Below are 21,313 nucleotides of genomic sequence, written 5' to 3'. Positions count from 1 at the left end.
GAAACTTCAGAGGTTTGCACTTTTGCTGGGTGAGAAAGACAGGTTCTGGACCACAGCTCTCTGGGCTGGAATCCAGAAGGTTCCAAGAGACCATCTTCTCTGGTCCTCTGTCCTTAAGAACACATGGTCAGAGAGACCCCTCTAGTCCTTAACCACCTTAGGGCAAGATGTCGGGGACTGTGAGACTGGTCCGGGGACAGTGATGGACATGAGCATAGGAGGATATGTCTGTGTGGGGCCAGTGACAGAGTAGAGACAGCTGGGATTCACCTAAACTGGCACTCCAGCCTTTTCTTGATTCTACACCCCCCACTGCTATCCCAAACCTAGCCGCCCCCAGATTGTTATGGAGTTCAAATCTGTCTCCAGGTGTGGGTTGAGGCCATCTCAGAGAGACTGTGTGAATATTAATTACTTAATGTGTGTAAAGAGCTTTGAAGATGAAAAGTGCTTCCCAGTGTCCGTAATAACATCTTCAATCCTTCACGGGGCCCAAATCACCTCTGAGCTCACCTTTAAGATGAGTCCCTAAGGAGTTCCTGGCAACCTCCCCAAGCCCATAAACAACATAAAATGGCTTTTCACTGCTTTTACACGGCCAACCCCAGCTCTCCTCACCAATAAAAGGACCTCAGAGGATCAGAGAGACCCAAAGGATTCCAAGTCTCACACTCTGCAACCTGCACCAAACCCACAGCCGCGTAGACACCGTCCAGCTCCCGCCATGTCCTGTCGCTCCTACAGGATCAGCCCAGGATGTGGAGTTACCAGAAACTTCAGCTCCTGCTCAGCTGTGGCCCCAAAAACTGGCAACCGCTGCTGCATCAGCGCAGCTCCCTTCCGAGGAGTGTCTTGCTACCGGGGATTGACAGGCTTCAGCAGTCGAAGCCTCTGTAACCCGAGCCCCTGCGGGCCACGCATGGCTGTTGGGGGCTTCCGCTCTGGCTCCTGTGGACGCAGCTTTGGATACCGAGCTGGAGGCGTCTGTGGTCCAAGCCCACCCTGCATCACCACCGTCTCTGTCAATGAGAGCCTGCTCACCCCCCTCAACCTGGAGATCGACCCCAATGCTCAGTGCGTGAAGCATGAGGAGAAGGAGCAGATCAAGTGTCTGAACAGCAAGTTCGCGGCCTTCATCGACAAGGTGGGTGTGGCTTGCAATGGTCCAGAGCAGACCTCAGCGCTGACCTTCCATGGGAAGGTCCCAGTCTGTTGGGGAGACAAACTGGCTGCCAGGTTATGGACAGGAGAGGGGGAGAAATGCAGACCACATAGATCCACATAGATAAATGGATTGATCCACTGACTTCTTTGGGTACTTGGAAAAGTCACTATGTAGTCTAGAAACGGAGTCTACAGTTTAAAGTGTGTGTGTGTGTGTGTGTGTGTGTGTGTGTGTGTGTGTGTGTGTGTGTAATAGGAAAAGCATGGGTGTCCCCAGAAGCTTGGTTGGGGTCTGAGGGTTAGGAGAATGGAAGGCCACACAAACAGAAGGCACAGTGGCTGTCTAGGCAGCAGCGGAAGTAGAAAGGAGCTGTGCAGGTCACACTGCCTCTTCATGCACTGGCTGTGACAACTTAGCAACGTGACACCCCAAGCAGGATACAGCCCTGACTAGCAAGACCAGCCTTATGATTTATTCAAGGATTCTGGGGTGCAGTTATGGAAAGTATAGGACAGTAGCAATCATTGGAGAAATGTCAATAGTTACTGTCTTTCCCAAAGACAGTAGTGGACATACGGCAGCTGAACAAGGAAGTGAGCACTGGAAGAGGAATAGGGAGGTGGCCTGCCTGGAAGGTTACCCATCAATGCTGGCAGATGTCTCCCGGGGCCTATGGGAATGGAGTCTAAAGCCGTCTTTTAGCAGAGCAGGTCTGACTTTAGGTTCTAGAGACCAGAAGAGTGACATATTTCTTTAGTGATCTTAATAAATCCTCAAAATCATCTCATGGGTAGATCCTAATATCCACATTACACAGAGAAATGGAACCAAGGAAGCTTGGGGACACCAGATGCACTGTATACCAGTGAAGGCAGTGGACAGGGACATCACTCTGCAGTGACACAAAACCTTAAGAGAGAGAGAGAGAGAGAGAGAGAGAGAGAGAGAGAGAGCGAGCCATAAAAACAGGAAAAAAACAGACATTGATAAAGAAAACACTGAAACAGATGAAGACATGAACATAGAAAAAATAAAGGTCTTAGACATAGATGTCAACGGAGAGCCACGGAGGTATTGGGTAGAGTGTGTGTGTGTGTGTGTGTGTGTGTGTGTGTGTGTGTGTGTGGTGTGGTGTATGTGTGTATGATGTTGTGTGCTATGGTTTGGTGTGGTGTGTGCATGTAGTGTATGTATGTGGTATGGTGTAGTGTGTGTATTGTGTTATGGTATGTGGTATGTGTGTGGTGTATATGTATGAGCACATGCATGAAGTCTATGTGTGTGGTATGTGTATGTTTGTGTGTGTGCTGTATGTGTACACACATTTGGTATAGGGTGCACACATGTGGGGGTGTTCTTGCACAGGCCTGGGTACCACACAGTGGTACTGATGATGTGTTTGTTAGGAATGGATGATTGAGGGACCATTGGTAATTAGAGTAGCTTTATTGACTTGCTATCCCTGCTACATGTCAGGAACTGTACTAAGCATTTTACATGTGTGAACCTGCTCAGTTTTCATAGCTGTACCACTATTATCTCAGAAGTGAGGAGCATGATGGCAAGAGGCTCAACAGCTTGTCCATCTCCAACCACAGAACTGCAGCTGCAGCCTGACCTCTGGCTTTGAGCCAAAGTTGTGTTTCTCAGCCTGCATGAAAGGGCAGAGAGCTCTGGCAAAGTATACCACACACACACACACACACACACACACACCGCACTCACACACATAACACATACACCAAAATACACACATACCGCATACACATACACACACCTCACACCTCAGACCACACCTCCCCACACACACAGACACACACAGAGACACACAGACACACACCACATGCACACCACATACAATACACACAAAACACATACATAATAAATATACACATACACACCACCACACATATGTACACACCACACCACACAGTATACACACCACACCACACACACACCATGCACTCAGACACATATACACACATACATGCACACCACACACACATGCACACCACACATACACACATCATATGCACACACTATACATACACACACACACACACACACACACTTTCTAAACTCCCACTCTGTCTCTCTCCTTGCCCTGAATGACAGGTGCGCTTCCTAGAGCAGCAGAACAAACTGCTGGAGACCAAGTGGCAGTTCTACCAGAACCAGCGCTGCTGTGAGAGCAATCTGGAGCCACTATTTGGAGGCTACATAGAGACCCTCAGGCGGGAGGCTGAGTGTGTGGAGGCCGACGGCGGGAGGTTGGCTGCTGAGCTCAACCACGTGCAGGAAGCCATGGAGGGCTACAAGAAGAGGTGAGTGTGCATGCCTACAGGACACCGGGAGGGAAGGGGACGAGAAGCCTCTGCTGCAGCATCTGTAGGGTCCCCCGTAGGACATCCCAGGCCTTGGAGAGTGTGTCCAGGGGACCAAGTGCATTAGGATAGGAGTCCGCATGGGAGTCCCACTGCTGTCTTTCTATTCTTTGCCTGCCTTCCTGCTCTGGGCACCAGACTGAAGGCTCTCCATGCCAGCACAGTACTAGGATGCCAGAATGATTTAGACCTGGGGTGAATCTGCCCCAGAGGCAAAGAACTTGAGAATACCAGTCGAGATAAGACCTAGCTGGGAGCAATGCACAGACAGATCGCCCAAAGACAATGTCAGACGGGAAAGGTCTGATCCCTCTTATGACCCCTGGAAGAACTTGGCTAGGTGCTGAAGCAGGATTTGAGGCTCCAGCTCTGAGTTCTAGTCCTTTCTCCACATGCAGGTATGAAGAGGAGGTGGCTTTGAGGGCTACGGCAGAGAACGAGTTTGTGGTTCTAAAGAAGGTAAGGGTCCTCCTGCAGGGCAGAGAGGGAGGAGCCACCTTTGTGACCTCCAGGCACAGTTGCAGGGCTAGCGAGACCACTTACCCTCGGACTCTTTCACACATGCCTTCCCTCCTCTCTGTCCCCCCATCAGGATGTGGACTGCGCCTACTTACGTAAATCGGACCTGGAGGCCAACGTGGAGGCCTTGGTGGAGGAGTCAAGCTTCCTGAAGCGTCTCTATGAAGAGGTAGATTCACTCACTCGCATGCCAGAGACACACAGAGACAGGGTGGAGGTTCAGGGGCCCATGTCTGAGAATGCACAGCAACATGCTACATGGATAAACCTACCACCCACAGCCGTGTGAAAAGGCCCCACTGCACAGGGTGTAGAATGTCGGGTTACAGAGCTACAGGCATCTGTATAAGGATATAAGGACAGGTATAAGGATAGCCATGTCTATATGTTTGGCTTCTGTTCCTGTGCCTGTGGACTTCTCTGCATGTCAGAGTGTGTGTGCATGCTAATCTGTAGATGGATATAAAAGGAATTCCATGTGCGAAGGTCTAAAGTGGACTAGATACTGTTGGGCATTCAAATCCAGATTCTTTGCCTGGGTCTTCAAGTTAGGCCTTTCCCACACATCTTCCATTTTCAAGTCTGAGGCTGGCCCCAGGTGAGGTTTAGGGCTCCTGCCTTGGGTGTTCTATATTGTGTCCATGTGTGAATCAAGGAGGAAAGGGCAGGAATCACAGACCTTCCTCCAGAGAATCAACACTGTCCCCAGGAATGGGCGCCAAGCCCAGAAAAGTCACCAAGTATAATGCTCTTACTGCTGACTCCACAGGAAGTCCGTGTTCTCCAAGCCCACATCTCAGACACCTCCGTCATCGTCAAGATGGACAACAGCCGGGACCTGAACATGGACTGCGTCGTGGCTGAGATCAAGGCTCAGTATGATGACGTCGCGAGTCGCAGCCGTGCAGAGGCTGAGTCCTGGTACCGCACCAAGGTGATTGCCTCCTAGACCTGGTTGTAGGAGCCATGCAAGGTGTCTAATAGAAAAGGACTGGGAAGGGAAGGGCAGGCTGATCTCAGGTTGGGGTGGCCGGTCAGCACTGCTGTGTGGAAATGTACAAGCTGCACACTCGTTGGTGTTATGGTCCTACTGTGTGCTTCACGAACGTCTGTCTCCATCTCCAATCACCAGTGTGAGGAGATGAAGGCCACAGTGATCCGGCACGGGGAGACCCTCCGCCGCACCAGGGAGGAGATGAACGAGCTGAACCGCATCATCCAGAGGCTGACGGCTGAGATCGAGAACGCCAAGTGCCAGGTGGGTTGAAGGGAGATTCAAGCAAGCGATGAGAAGAGACAGGCAGCATCACCAGGCCCTTGGCCCGCTAGAATGAAATGACATGGCTCCAATAAAGCTCGAGAGGTAGTAGGGACCTAGAGAGAAGGCAGGGTTTCCCTCATCTCATACAGCCCTTACACTGGGGTGACACATTCACTGACATCCAGTAGCCATTGTTCACCAGCAAAGCGAAATGCTGAAAATCCTCCCGCCTCCTTCTCTTCTTTGGATTGCCAGAAGAGCTAACTACCTTCCGTGGACTCTCTAGGGCTCTCTCTTCTCTTGCTCTACACACTAGGAGGAGCCCAGCTGGGGCCCCGCCCGACTCATATCATGTTCTAACAAGATACCCCCTCGATACCCCCACAGCGAGCAAAGCTGGAGACTGCTGTGGCTGAGGCAGAGCAGCAGGGAGAGGCCGCCCTCACCGATGCCCGCGGCAAGCTGGCTGAGCTAGAGGCTGCCCTGCAGAAGGCCAAGCAGGACATGGCCTGCCTGCTCAAGGAGTACCAGGAGGTGATGAACTCCAAGCTGGGGCTGGACATCGAGATCGCCACCTACAGGCGCCTGCTGGAGGGCGAGGAGCACAGGTGAGCTGAGGAGAACCTTGTGGGAATTGATGTGAGGGACAAGCTGTCTAAGGCCTGTCAGACCTTGGATGGAAGGAGATGACCCTGGTCCTCCCAGGGAACTGTCTGTTCCTAAATGTGACACACAGTCTGACTACCCTACTCCAGGCCAGGCTTCAGTACTAATGGTTACCTATCACATATCACATGCTCTATGTCAAGTGCCCATTTTTAATCCTCCATTCTGTCAGGAAGGTACCATTTTTCCTATCCAAAAGCAGAAGCAGATTGGCTCAATGTCCCAAGGACACAAAGTTACTAAGCTGCAGAGCTCGAACCCTACACTTGGCCTCCTAGAGCCCGTTCATAGCTTCCTTTGACATTAAGCTCATGTGTAATAAGGATGATGTTCCCTGTATTCATCTAGCTCAATCTAATCCTTGCTGAAAGCACTACTGGCATTCAGCAGGGTCAGTCACTCTGATTGCAGGCAGTGTGTGAAAGTCACAATTCCACTCACTGCTGCTCTAAAGAAAGAGGGTTGGTCTCCATGGATTAGGGATACATCACAAAAAGAAAGTCAACAATTGATGAGGATTTGGGGGAGCCCTTCCTCCTTTCAGGAGATAGAGTTTACCTAGGACAAAAGCTGACCCTGTCTGTCCCCAGGCAACTGTCTCAAGGAATCCAGCTCACTGCTTGAAACTAATGGCACGTTCTTTTCCCCTAGGCTATGCGAGGGTGTGGGCTCTGTGAATGTCTGTAAGTATCTGCTGGAAATGCCCCCTAGAAAAACGGCTTTAGGGATGGGCAAAGCTGATCACAGGCCTACCCCACTGAACCCCAATGTTCCCCAACTTCCTCAGTCCCTCTTCTTATCAAGGCTCCTCTCTAAGGACTACTGGGGGTGGGAAAGGGTATCCAAAAAGTTGAGTGCCCCTTATTGGTGGTCACCAGGAACTGCAGTCCAGGGAAATGAGTCTAGAAATCCTCACACCTCTCCAGATGTGCTTTGAGGTTGAAAAGTAGAACCTGTCAGCAACTGATCCCTTGAGGAGGAGGCAGGTCCTGTGTGTGAAGCCCTCAGAGACTTCTGGTGGGTGGGTGACACCCCAGCAAGCCTCTCATCTCTTCCTGTTCCTCTTCCCACAGGTGTCAGCAGCTCCCGTGGAGGAGTCACATGTGGGGGCCTCACTTATGGCACTACCCCAGGGCGCCAGATTGCCTCTGGACCCTCTGTCACCGGGGGCAGCATCACAGTGATGGCCCCTGACTCCTGCTCTCCTTGCCAGCCCCGTGCCTCCAGCTTCACCTGTGGGAGCAGCCGCTCTGTGCGCTTTGCTTAGTGCCAGGACCTCCAAATGAGCCACCTGTCTGCCCCAGAGTGGAGTGGTGTGTGAATGGAAAATGTGTGCTTGCTTGAGAATCTTCTAGATGCTCCTGTTAGAGGAAAGAGTTCAGGGCCACTCTCCTCTGCCTTCTCCTTTTAGGGAGTTGTCTCCCAGTTCTCCTCTGGCTTTACTTTAGAAGGTCATTCATTCCCAACCCGTCCCTTAACCCTAACATGTCTTCAAATACTTGTAAATGATTTGTATCGTTCACCAAGCTCTCTGGGATACGACCAGTCACCCAGGGTGACAATAACACGGCCTTCTTGGGTCAAGCATGACCTAACCACCCAGCCATGCCCCCAACATCCAAGAACCAGAGAGAAACCTTCCCAAGCAGCTTCCCCTTCTGGCCCCAGGTACAGGGGCAGCAAGCACCCGGCTATCGTTGGTTGGGTTTGCTAACCTCCCTGGCTGACTGCCTTCCTTGGGGCAACCTGCTGTAACTACACTTCTTGGGTTACCTCCCAGGAAACAGTCTATGCTCTGAGGAGGCCTACTACCTACAGCCCCTATCTAGGGAGCTTTGAACAGGTCTTGCTGTTCAAGAAGCCTTTGCACATTTCAAAGGCCCCATACTCGCTCAGGCCTCCCCTGCCTGTGCACAGGAAACTGTCCAAGGGAGAGCTAGCGGGATGGGGACTATGACCACTTTCTGTCTGTGGGTGCCTTGCCTCCTGGGTTGACCCCATCTGTGTTTCAATAAATACTGTTGTGATGCAAGTGTGTGTGTTTTGTGTCAGCAACCCCCCACCCACCCACACACACACTCTTTGCCTGCACCAACCAACCAGTCTTAAGTCAGTCACACATCAGTAACCAGCATTTTTGAAAAGCCAGTACCGTAGGTCACAAGGTGACCTTCTCCACTCATCCCTGTGACTCCTCCTTTTCCCGTCCATTCCCAAAGCCTGATACACTCGTCCTCTTCTCCTCCTCTGTCCCTGCTGACTTGGACATAGATCCAGCTTTCCCTACAATATATCCTCCCCGCAAAATAAACCATCCTGTTGTCCTGATTAACCTTACTATGGCTGTGATGAAACCTTACCAAACCAACCTGTGGGTAGAAGGGGTTGTTTGGCTTGCATTTCTTTTTTTTTTTTTTTTTTTTTTTTTGGTTCTTTTTTTCGGAGCTGGGGACCGAACCCAGGGCCTTGCGCTTCCTAGGTAAGCGCTCTACCACTGAGCTAAATCCCCAGCCCCTGGCTTGCATTTCCTTAGCTCTGCTCATTGTCAAAGGAAGTCGGGACAGGAACTCAAACAGGGAAGGAACCTAGAAGCAGGAACTGATGCAGAGGTCATGGAGGGGTGCTGCTTACTGGCTTGCTCTCCATGGCTTGCTCAGTCTGCTTTCTTATAGAACCCAGGACCATCAGCCCAGGGATGGCACCGCCCCACCAATCATTAGTTTTAAAAAATACCCTAAGGCTTGCTTATGGAGGCATTGTCTCACTTCAGGCTCCCTCCTCTCTGATGACTCTCGCTTGTGTCAAGTTGACATAAAACTAGCCAGAACAACTGACCCCTTGTCAACTCAACACACCAAGATATCACTGTTAAACCCACAGACTTTCCTTTCTTGTCCATCCTGAAAGCTTTAAGCCTACATATATGTGTATATGCGCACCGGACAAGGAAAGTGTTCCTGCTTTCTCTTCTTTTGAGACAGGGTCTCTCTGAACTTGGCGCTGGCTGATTGGCTAGAATGGTGCACATGAGCTCTTGGGATGGGTGTCTCCTCAGCCTGCATTAGGGTTATAATCATTGATAACCAAACCTAAGTGCTTTATGGGGTCCCGGTGCTCGCACAGCAAGCAGTTTACTGGCTCAACTGCCCTCTGGGGAAAGAACTTTAAAGGAGTCAAGGTCTCTAGAATTGAGATTAAGGTAAAGACAGAAAAGTGAGCAACCCAAACAACGAGGATGGTCTGCTTGCTTCCTCTTCAAAACATCACAAACCAAGCTAACATCTTCATCAGAGAAGTCAGCCCTCTGCAGTTAATTCTTGTTTAAATGTTCTATGTTCTCCCCAAACATAAAGTTCCCGGAAGGTTTGGGAGCATGGGTTGCAGCTCTTCTGAAATAACCATAAGCTTGGTCTGAGCTGTCTATTCCTTCCCCACCCGAAGCAGCCAGCCTTCTCCATCCAGCCCCCAACCCCTCTGCTTCCTCATTCTAATAAACACCCAGGATGGTTCCTTCTCTAGCCCCATTGTCCTTTTCTGTCTCCTGTTTCAGTCTCTGTGGTCTTAGGAAACACAACTTCATCTTACTGCTCCTGAGGCAGACACAGTGAATAACGGAATTTCCCCACAATGCCCAGGGACTGTAAGGTGAGCCCACAGGGAGACAACCTACTGGGGACCACATGGGGACCGCATCCTATTGGGGCCACTCACGTCCCCCACCCCCACCCCCCGCTGCTCTCTGCATGTGGGCACTGCAAGGTGACCCTGGAAAGTGTTTGCTCATTAAACAGTATTGCAACTAAATCACCAGCACCAAGACCTGCTTTTGTCCATGTGGGGGCCTGACTGGAAGGACTTGAGGTAAGAAAAGTCCATTCATCCTGCCTCTGACATCTGTCACCAGTGAAAAGGAAACTTCTGGTTTGCTGGAAGGTCAGCTATGTCAAAAGATGTTTTGCTGGGCCACACGGGTGAAAGGGTGTCTTCAGCTGCTGAATCTTACTTGGTGTTTGCTACGGGACTGAACTGCTGACAAGATCAAGCTCGACCCCAAAGAACTATCCACTTCCCCCATATCCTAATAACTTTTTCTCTTCCACTACCCTCTGCTGCGTGCTGGGCTAGAAGAGAGGTTGAACGCTTATTAAAAGTAGTTGGAAAAGTTTATGCCTACACACCTGGGCACACCTGGAAATCCCTGCTCAGTCCCCCACAAGACAAGACAGCCAGTGTGCCCCATGGTTTCCTTAGAGTGAATGACTGTCTCCTTCTCTCCCTCTCCCCTTCCCTCCCTCTCTCCCTCTTCCTCCCTCTCTCCCTCTCCTTCCCTCTCCCCATTTCCCCCTCCTCTCCATCTCCCTCCTCCTTGTGGATCAGGTATAAGCTCTCAGCTCCAGCTCCAGCTCCAGCTCCAACCCCATGACTGTCTGCCCTACTATGATGGCCTCACCTCTGAGACTGTGGGAGACACATCTCAAGGCATCAGAAGAACTTCTTTACCAGGGAAAACTGTCCAAAGGCTTTGCTATGACTGGAGAACAAATGTGTACTCTTATGCCAAAATATGTTTTCGTTGGTGGTATCTTTTCTAGGTCTTTTTTATGTTAATATCAAAGAACATACAGGAAGTAGATATCTCCTGAACAAGAAGGGAAAGCTGTCCATTAAAAGTTGTCTTTATTTCACCCCAGGCAGCCAGCGGAGATGCTGAGCAGACCTCCACAGGTGGCACTTTCTGGGACTATGTTCTGGTCAGTTTGTTTGTTTGTTTGTTTGTTTGTTGTTTAGGGGTTGTTTGTGTTGGATTTTGGGGGGTTGTTTTGTTTTGCTTTTGTTTTTTGTCAGCTTGACAAAGCTAGGATCATCTAGGAAGAGGAAACCTCAAGCGAGAGAATGCCTCCATCAGATTGGCCTGTAGGCGTGTCTGTGGCGAATTTTCTTGATTGATGATTGCCATTGGAGGGCCCAGGTCATGAGGTGGTGCTGCCCCTTGGCAGGTGGTCCTGGGTTGTATTAAAAGCAAGCTTGAGAGACCATGGAGAGCAAGCCAGAAGCCAGCACTCTTCTGTGTCCTATGCTTTAATTCCTGCTTCCAGGCTTTGAGTTCCTGCCCTGATTTCCCTTCATGATAAACATCATACCAGTAGACTGTACAGGAGAAGAGCACTTGACACCACTACTAATGACCACATCCTCTGGGTCACAAGAGATGGGAGTACCCAGGTCCCCATAGACCATTCCACTACCCTTGGAACAGCTCACACCTGTGGACAAAAGGAGAGATCAGAAATCTCTTCACAGCAGAAGTTGTGTAACTCAGAATCATCACCCCACTGTTATGCCTCAGTTAGGGTGGCTTCCAGTTTATGGTGCTGGGGAGAGAGGAAGGAAGGAGTTTGGAAAGGAACAGCCAATGAGGAATCCCTGTAGGCCATCAATGGCCTTGGTTACATTATTCCCTACCATGTAGCTGTGTGGTGGTACACACCTTTAATCCCAGCACTTGGGAGGCAGAATGCTGGGATTACAGCTGAGTGTCGCCACATCTAGGCCTCTTTTCCTTCATTTTTGTACCACTTTATTATAAAACTCATGTGATTTCACATGCAAGCCAGCAGAGGGAAGAAATGTTAGCGCTGGAGTAGCCCGGACAATAATTAGTGACGTTGCTGTGTGTCTGTATGCCAACGTTCATTTACGAGGTACCTTTAGAGATGTGATGTTATTCACCATGATCAGACTGACTCTGCAGGCTTGTCAGAACGTGCACGGTTGTTTCCACTCTGCAGAGAAGGGAGAGAGATGAAGAGCAGCTGTAACTTGTCTAGTTATCGGCTGGGAAGGGCCAATTACAAATCGAAGAAGAACCTTCTGTTCTGGGTCTCAACTTGTGACCCACAGAGTCCAGCATGCTCTAGTAGCATAGCATTGCAAGTCCAGAGCCATACCGCCTTTTCCTTTTAGGTCATGGGGTTTGGGCAAGGAGAATAAATTAGAATCGTCTTCACCGTGTGTACAAAAATAAAGTTCAAATTGACCAGTGACCTTGATGATCCAAGTGCGAGAGGAAGAGGTGTAAATGTAGCCATGGGAAAAAGCAGAGAACATCATGAACATCTCGAGCTCCTACACAGAGGTCATTTCCAATGCCACAGAGTTCCTATAACACAGAGGACATCTCCAATACTGCAGAGCTCCTACACAGAGGTCATCTCCAATGCCACGGAGTTCCTACACAGAGGGCATATCTAATACCTTGGAGCTCCTACAAGAGGGCATCTCTACTACAGTGGAGCTACTACAAAAAGGCCCTTAAAGGAAGAACAAACAGACTTGACCACATTCATGCTGGCCAAGTTTCTGTTTGATAACAGACATCAAGCAAAGAAAGCAGACAAAAGTAGACTTGGGGAAGACACAAGTGCATGCAAAGTGAGACCACAGAGGATTATTATGGGTGAATGGAAGGACAAAGCAAAGCTGCAGATCCCCAAGGTGGGGGGGGGGGGGCAAAAAACAAAGGGATCTCAGTGGAAAACGAGGCCGCTAAAGAAAACCAGAGGAGGAGATGCAGATGAGTCCTGTGAAAATACAAGTCACACATCGCCAGTCAACCAGAGAAATGGGAAAAATCACACCAACAGTCATCCGTCAGACCCACGAACTGCAGAGTGACCACGGAACATGCTGGAACAACACAGGGGTGTCAGCACAGTTCCCACCTAAGCCCATTCCAAAGGTGGCAGCCATCCATGAAGACAGGAAGAAAGCAAATGCCAGATGTGAAGCAGAGGGAGCCCAGGCAGTCTCAGCCACCTGACCTGCTTGCCGCTTGGCCTCCCCTAGCTCACGGATCAGCCTCTGGAGATTCGACTCAACCCACTGAGTTTTGTGAGGACCTTGCTGGGTCACAGTGACCTTCGCTGGGTCACTGGGACCTCCTCTCTTTGCACTGTGGTTTGCATCAAGCAAATGCTATGATGATCCCTCCTTCCTGGACCAGCATGGCCCCAGCTAACACAGGAGAGCTCAGCCTCCAGAGTGTGGTTCGCACGGCTTGTCCATTATAGACTAATCCTGGGCTGCAACTAACTCTCAGTCTATAATTACCAGCCCTCGTATGCCCAGCTGGGAGCTAGACCTGGACACCTGCCCACTGAAAGGTGTGTGACTGACTGCTCTACCCCAGAAGAAGGAAAAGCCCCTTGCTGTATGTCTTGAGGTGATAAAAATGATCTGATTCCAGGAGAGTCGAGGTTAGAATAACCAGGGCAAACTGATGGCAAATCTCCTTAGGGCTAACAATGGTCAGTGGTACAGCATTCACCATGCATACAGGAGGCTTGGGTTTCATCGCTAGAACCATGTGGTGGTGGTGGTGGTAGTGGTGGTAAAATCATCTTTGACTTTGTCCATATCTTCAAGGGGAAGGGGTAAATTCACAGTCATCCCATGAGTTTGCTTGGCAAATATGTCTGGCTGAAGCAAAGGATTTACACTTGCACTGAGCTCCAGAGCTCACACACACACACACACACACACACACCACAAAGCTGCAGAGCTTGACCGTTTATTGCAGAGTGACTTATCAATAAGCCATGTTCCTCTGGTGCTTTGAAGGGCATCGGGGGTTCAAGATTTGGCCCCAGGGCCTTTCCCTGCCTTCTCTCACTGGTGACATTTGCCCCCTACCTGCTCTTCAGCCCTGGTGTCTGTCTGGTGCCTCCTGCTTCTTCTCACGTTTGTTCTGGTCTTCTAATGAAGGACATTAGAAGGGAACGAGTCATTGTCAGCCTAGGAGGAGCCTCCCCCAGGACAAGAAATGAAAATTCTCAACGCCCATGGGCGAGACCCAGAAGCCGTGTGCTCTTTGGGTCTGCATCCCTAGAAGCCAATTAGAAAAAGATGGCAACCGCAAGGCAAGCGAAGCCTCCCACCAGGGCACACAGACCCCACACAAACTGCAGGCTGGACTCCAGTTCCTTCCCTCCGTATTCCATGCAATGGATACCTGCAGGGATCTATGGTCACGGCGTGATAGATACACAGCCAGGTGTGATGGTGCTTGCCTATAATCCTAGCACCTGAGAGGCCAGCCTGGGCTCCATAATCAAATGAGCTCCAAGCCAGCATGGAGTACACAACAAAGACCTGTCTTAAGGAAGGAAGGGAGGGAGGGAGGGAGAGAGAGAGGGAAAGAGGGAGAGAGGAGGGAGGGAAAAAAAGTATTAAGCCTGTGGACAAGGAAAGGATTCTAAGGGACTCTATCTCTCAGGTCCTGAGAAAGTGTAGGGGCAGAGAATGCCTTGGGAAGAATTCCTGAAGATTCACTGACTCTCTTAGGATGCTCTGGTTACCAAGTGGGGACTTTTGGGGTCCCAGCCCCAACTGCATCAATGAGAGCCTGCTCACGCCCCTCAACCTGGACATCGATCCAGGGTTGGGTAGGAGGGAAGGAGTATCCACCCCCTCTTGGTCCTGGCTCCATGTAACATGCCAGGGTGACAGCATATTCTCTGTGACAACTGTGCAGCCCTTATCCCTCCCAGGCGTGGTAGCTGGGATCTGGTAGTCAGGGTCGCAGATACATATGAACTCATCGGGTGGATACGCAGCATTCAAAGTCGATGAAGGCTTTGAACCTGCTGTTAAGGCACTTGATCAGGTACTTCTTCTCATGCTTCACGCTTCACGCATTGAGGGTTGAGGGGCGTGAGCAGGCTCTCATTGATGCAGGGGGCTGGGCCCGCAAATGTCCCTACTTAGTAACCAAAGTTTTTCCCACTGTGCAAAAGCCACCTGTAACTTCCTGCATCCTAGGGGACTCTACAGTACACTGGCTCCTGCTGCAGAAGCCCCTTCAGTGCGGGTTAGCATTTCCTCTAGGCTCCGCCCCACGGTTACCTGGCAACAGCCAGGCGTGCCTGACTCACTGTAAAAAAGGGCTGCTCACCTCCCTCCTCTCTCTTGCTTTCTTGCTCCTGCTCCCCCTCTCTCCCCATTCCCTCACACACCCCCTTCCCTGTGCTCATTTGGCCGGCCTCCCCCCACCCCTGCCTTTCTCAGTCTCTACTCGCTTCCCCGTGCTCTATTCATATTATACTTGTGTGTGGCCCGTACCTCAGGGGGAAGGGATGCCTCGGCACGGGCCGGCAGAGACACCCTCTTCCCCGCACCTCCACTAAACATATCCTTGGTTTTCTTTTCTTTTTTTTACAAAACACAACAGTGCCTGCAGCCTGGGCTCCCAGAACTTTACTAATAATACTAATACTACTACTACTACTACTACTACTACTAATAATAATAATAATAATAAATATAATAATAATAATAAACTGCACTGTGTATGTGTCGGGGGTTGGAGGGCTTGTACCAGCTAGTGTATGCTGCCTCTTTTATTGGCAGCTCAGTGTCTGAGAGATCTGGAGGTTGGGGGCGGGGGTGTCCAGATTTGTTGAGATTGCTGGTCTGGTCTTCCTATGGGGCCGCCCTCCTCAACTTCTTCCAGCCTTTCCCCAATTCAACCACAGGAGTCTGAGACTTCAGCCCATTGGTCGGGTGTAAGTCTCTCCGTCTGTCTCAGTCAGCTGTTTGTTGGGCCCTTGTGGTGGTGGTGGGGGGCACATCTTTGTGGAGATGGGGGTGGAGGAGGAATGAGATGAGGAACTGTCAGTGGGCAGAACAGGAGAGAGATAATGACTGGGCTATAAAAAAAAAAAAACAATTAAAGATAAAAAAAGAAAATCTGCACTGCCTCTGCTGTGGGCTCCCATTTTGGACACCAAATCAGAGCAGGAGCTGATGTTCCTGGCTGCACAGCCAGAACTGAGGAGATAAGAATGGACCGCCATGTCTCTATTCTGTGTCTGACTGTCCTGGGGACAAAGGACTTGAGGACACAAGATCTCACACTGAGACCTGATCTCCTTGCCTTTCTTTTATCAGGCTGTGGAGGGACCTTCTGACCACATAAAAGACAGGAGGAAGTCCCTAGTGACATTGCCCCTAGTGAAAATGCCCCTAGGCAGTCTGAAGCAGTGGTTGGAGCTGAAACTCACCTCTTCTGAGGCAAGCAGGGAGACCCTGTAGCACACCCAACCCTGACATTCCCACCTCTCAGGCCAAGACTCTAGCAAGCCTCCGGTTTCCCTTCTATTGGTGATCATTAGTCCTCGTGGGCATGCCCAGGCTTGACTGCAATATTCCTGAAACTGACATTTCCTATGTCTCCCTATGGCTCTACACAGGCACCATTCGGGGCAAACATACAAGGGAGAACCCTTGGAATCTTTCCCTATGACCACTGTACTGGCTGGTTTTGTGTGCCAACTTGACACAAGCTGTAGTTATCACGGAGAAAGGAGCCTCCCTTGAGGAAATGCCTCCATGAGACCCAGCTGTAAGGCATTTTCTCAATTAGTGATCAAGGGGGGAGGACCCAGCCCCTTGTGGTCTTGGGTTCTATTAGAGAGCAAGCTGAGCAAGCCAGAGGAAGCAAGTCAGTAAGTACCATCCCTCCATGGCCTCTGCATCAGCTCCTGCTTCCTGACCTGCTTGAGTTCCAGTCCTGACTTCCTTTGGTGATGAACAGCCATGTGGAAGTGTGAGCTGAATAAACCCTTTCCTCCCCAGCATGCTTCTTGGTCCTGATGTTTGTGCAGGAAGAGAAGCCCTGACCAAGACAACCACCATACTTCACACCCAACCCTGGAGTGTGACCATTACAATGTGGGTTGTTCTTGAAGTATGTTTGTCCACCATCTTGTCCCTTGCCTACTAGCTTAGACCATGTCCTCAGGAGGCCCTTGCTGTATTGAACGACTGGACAGTCTGGACCCACAATGTGCTAAACTTACAGGTGCCTCAGGAGGAACAAGCGCAAGGAAGTTTAATAAGATGGACGTGCTGCCTCTGAACAACCCAGCTCCCGTGGGAACAGGAGGCAGATGAGGGGATAATAAACCCAGTAAGGGCACAACGCTGCATCTTAGCTCCCTTCAGAAGATCCCTTGTAGCTGGCTCTGGTCACAAATGGGGCAAGGCCAGCTGAATCTCAGTACATGGTCAACTTTGGCAGGGGTTCTATTGCACCAGGCGGAGGTTCCTGGAGAAGGTTATTCCAGAGTGTGAGATGCATCAGAAGGACAGGAACCTTAGCCAGGGGGTCCTCCCTCCAGAGGGGGTGCTCCCTCCAGAGGGCGTGCTCCCTCCACAGGGCGTGCTCCCTCCAGAGGGGGTGCTCCCTCCAGAGGGCGTGCTCCCTCCACAGGGCGTGCTCCCTCCACAGGGGGTGCTCCCTCCACAGGGCGTGCTCCCTCCAGAGGGTGTGCTCCCTCCAGAGGGGGTGCTCCCTCCAGAGGGGGTGCTCCCTCCAGAGGGCGTGCTCCCTCCAGAGGGCATGCTCCCTCCACAGGGCGTACTCCCTCCACAGGGCGTGCTCCCTCCACATGGGGTGCTCCCTCCACAGGGCGTGCTCCCTCCACATTTACTCACACTCAACCTTAAAGATCATCCCCTATGTGGGACTGAAAGAAGCATGGAGGGGTATGGATAAAGGAAAGTGCCTGTCTTCTTCCAGAGTGCAGTGCCAGCTGGCTGGAGCATGGGTGCCTGAGTGAGCCGCTCTGAAGCACAGGAATGGAAACAAATCTCCAGGCTGCGGTGTTTGGGGAACCAACCTTGTTCTTGGACCTTCCTCTCTGCTTCCTGATGCCATGAGGCCAGTGGCCTTCCTCTGTCCAGCCCTTCCACATGCTGTTTCTGCTCTGCCACAGAACTAAATGCGTCGGAGCCAACCAACCACAGGTTGCAGCCCCAGCGCTAGGACTGCAGGTATGCACTGCTGTAACTGGCTAGTATTTCTTGGAAGGCAGATGGTGGCGACAGGTTCCCTAAGCTATTGTCTGAGAGTCTTTATATTTTCTCACTTTAAAAAAAAGATATTTTTTTAAATCTCTCCCTCTCTCTCCCACATGTGTGTGTGTGTGTGTGTGTGTGTGTGTGTGTGTGTGTGTGTCTTACATGTGTGCAGGTACCTGTTGAGGCCAAAACAGGGCATCAGATACACTGGGGATAGTCACAGCAATTCTCAGCCAAATCCAGGGCCTCTGGAAGAACAGCAAGTGTTCCTAACCGCTGAGCCATCCATGTGTGCAACCCTGTTTCTTACACTGTAAAGGACAAGTGCCCTTAACCTGCGCTATCTCTGCAGGCAGCCCTGTTTCCTCCATTTTGAAGGGCAAGTGCTGTTGAGCTCTGAGCCACTTATCACCAGCCCCACTTCATCAGTCTTTAAAGGGCTGGTGTTCTTAACCTGTGAGCCATGTCTCCAGCCCTGGCAAGTGATCTTAAACTCAGGACTATCTCTCCAGTCTACTTCCTCTGTCTTTTAAGGGCTTGTACTCTTAACCTCTGAGCCGTCCCTCCAGTCCTACTTCCTCAGTCTCTAAAGGGCGATGCTCTCAGGTTCTCAGTCGTCTCTTTAGCCCTATTTCCTCCACCTTCAAAGGACGCTTTAGGCATCAGTGGTCATGATTGACAGGTGTTGGCATTTAGTCTAGGCTCCGCCCCACAGTCGCCTGACTACAGCCAGGTGTGCCTGACTCACTATAAAAGGGGCTGCTCCACACACACACCCCGTCCCCTCCCCGTCCTCTCTCTTGCTTTCTTGCTTCTGCTCTGTCTTCTTGTTGCTGCTCTCCCCTCTCTCTCCAAGTGCTCATGGCCAGCCTCTCCTCCACCTCCTCCACCTCCTCCTCCTCCTCCTCCTCTTCCTCACCGCAAGCCAAGCTCAGCAATGCAATTTAAGGTGAACCAATACCTGTGTGCTGTGGTGAAGAATAGTGAGGTGGAGCAAGACAAACCAACGTTCAAGACCCCACTGTCTACAGGGTCATATTTATGTTCCTTCTAAACATCATGGGTCCTTTCATGTGTCTGCTACAGCAAAACATTCTTTCACCTGTATCTGCTATAGCAAAACATCCTTTCACCTGTGTCTGCTTCAGTGAAACATTCTTCCACCTGTGTCTGCTTCAGTGAAACATCCTTTCATCTGTGTCTGCTTCAGTGAAACATTCTTCCACCTGTGTCTGCTTCAGTGAAACATTCTTTCACCTGTGTCTGCTTCAGTGAAACATTCTTTCACCTGTGTCTGCTTCAGTGAAACATTCTTCCACCTGTGTCTGCTTCAGTGAAACATTCTTTCATCTGTGTCTGCTTCAGTGAAACATTCTTTCACCTGTGTCTGCTTCAGTGAAACATTCTTTCACCTGTGTCTGCTTCAGTGAAACATTCTTTCACCTGTGTCTGCTTCAGTGAAACATTCTTTCACATGTCTGCCTTAGCAAAACCTCTTCTTACCTGTGTGCCCCAGCAAGACATCATTTGATGTAACTGACTTTCCAAGGAAACCAGAAGGTTCCACTTCAGGGCCCCACCCCACAAAGCCCTGGAAGCTATGAGCAGGCAGGATGGCAGCATGTAAGTAGCTAGTGTGGGGAGAAGGAAGGGGTTGGAGTGACACTTCCAGCTGAAATGTTGCCTCTGATTTCCAGAATAGGGTTATGCTTCTAAGTAAGAGCAGCTACGAGAGTACAAACGCCACAAAGCAAATTTAACACCCAGGGTCGGTCTTCCAGATGATTCTGTGGTGAGCCCAAAGTCAGTTTGTGATTCTGAACTAACTTCTGAACTCTTAGGCCTGGTGTTAGCCAACCTCCTGTTGGCTTGAACAGAACACCTCATAGAATTAAGGGAAGAAAGGTTTCACTCAGGCTCAGTACCATGCATCATGGTGGGGAAAGGCTTGGTTGCTGAGTGATTTATCCTGTGTCTGATGAAGCCAGCAGTAGGTCATAGGTGATGGGAAGTGGAAGGAATGGACTGGATCCAGGGTGGGGCTGTAACCATCAAGGCCCTCCCCTGTTTTATCTCAGCTATTTCCACCTCCCAAAGGTCCCAGTACCACTAGCTTTGAACCAAGTATTCAAAAACATAAGCCAGTAGTAGGGGACATTTCACCTTCAGCCTAGAGGCATTCACAGAGGCCGTGTCCAGAGCAGTAACCAACTAGACCTCCCCTGCTCAGACTTCAGGAGAGGAAGTGTGAACAATCTCCATTGCCCACAGCTCTCTGAAAACACTGTCTGCTCCGACAGCACCCACAGGGGTTTCAGGTACACCTGAGATCCTAAGACCCACCATGAGAAGGTCAGAGGAGGAAAGCAGGCTAAAGGATGGGGGGGTCATAGGAGGTGCTGAGTGGAGGCCCTTAAGGGTCAGGGAGAAGGCCAAGGTGTGTCCCCAAGATGTGGAAAACAACCGGTGGAGTGGAAATAGGGGTTGAGTTTTGGGCACTTCCTGAGGCCTGCTTCCAGGCTGCCCCCAAGACCAGAACCTTCCTGTCTCAGATCCCATAGGAGCTACCCGGTCCTTCCACTCAACAGACACAACACACCCCCACACCCACACTTACGCCTTACCCCTTCCTTAACCACCCTCATCCACACCTCATGCTTGTATCCTTGGACAGGGGAGGGCAGGGAAGCTCTCTGAGTCACCAATGACCTTTGAAAAGGCTGAACAGAATTCCCTCAATGTTCCCACTAGAGGGCTCCCTCGCCCAGAGCCAGATCCCCTGAGCCAGTTCCCAAGGACATATCAGGGAAAGCCCTTTCCTACAAGAAGCCCTCCCAGGTTGAGGAACATGGGAAGTGGCTTCTCCCAACAATTTCCTATGTCATATCTCTCCCACAGTGGCATCACTGCATATACTGACCTCCAAAGAAGCTCTGCCTTCCATCTTCCTTCCTCTGTCTCCTCAGCTCCAAGGAACCCTCTGCAACACATAGGATTCCCTCACCACTGTGACTTAAGTGGTGGTGGCTCTGCACTATGTTTATGGCATCCGTGGAAATGGTCTGGCTCCCAGCTCCCTGTCCTGATCCCCAGATTCCACCTTGGCTCCCAGCTCCCTCCCTGGTCCCCAAGTCCCACCCTGGTTCTCAGATCCCGCCCTGGTCCCTAGTTCCTGCTCTGGTCTCCAGCTCCTGCCCTGACTTCCAGCTCGTGCCTTGGTTCCCACCTAGAGCCCTGGTCCCCAGCTCCCATCTGGTCCCCAGCTCATGTTGTGGTCCCCAACTCGTGTTGTGGTCCCCCAACTCATGCCTTCGTCTCCAGCTCCCGCCATGACCCCCAGCTCTGCCCTGGCCCCCATCTCACACCCTGGACCCCAGCTTACACCCTGCCTTTCACACCTACATCAACTTCGTCACATGTCACATTACGTTCTGGTCACCTTCTACCTTCACAGCT

The 21,313-nt window shown here is 50.9% G+C and overlaps 1 protein-coding gene across 2 annotated transcripts; it reads left to right on the top strand.

Moving 5' to 3' along the window:
* The first annotated feature begins 651 nt into the window (after positions 1–651).
* Positions 652–7,525, top strand: Krt85 (keratin 85). Of its 2 annotated transcripts, NM_001401219.2 has the most exons (9): positions 652–1,144; positions 3,281–3,489; positions 3,948–4,008; positions 4,142–4,237; positions 4,838–5,002; positions 5,201–5,326; positions 5,717–5,937; positions 6,647–6,678; positions 7,069–7,525. In NM_001401219.2, the coding sequence occupies exons 1-9, from the start codon at positions 725–727 to the stop codon at positions 7,260–7,262; spliced, it is 1,524 nt and encodes a 507-aa protein (NP_001388148.1). In that variant the 5' UTR covers positions 652–724; the 3' UTR covers positions 7,263–7,525. The 2 variants fall into 2 exon arrangements, with proteins under 2 accessions (NP_001388148.1, NP_001008811.1); NM_001008811.2 differs by lacking the exon at positions 6,647–6,678.
* Positions 7,526–21,313: the final 13,788 nt, after the last annotated feature.

This window comes from Rattus norvegicus, chromosome 7 (assembly GCF_036323735.1).
Source record: "Rattus norvegicus strain BN/NHsdMcwi chromosome 7, GRCr8, whole genome shotgun sequence".
NCBI lineage: Eukaryota > Metazoa > Chordata > Mammalia > Rodentia > Muridae > Rattus > Rattus norvegicus.
This window is presented reverse-complemented; position numbering and strand designations above follow the sequence as displayed.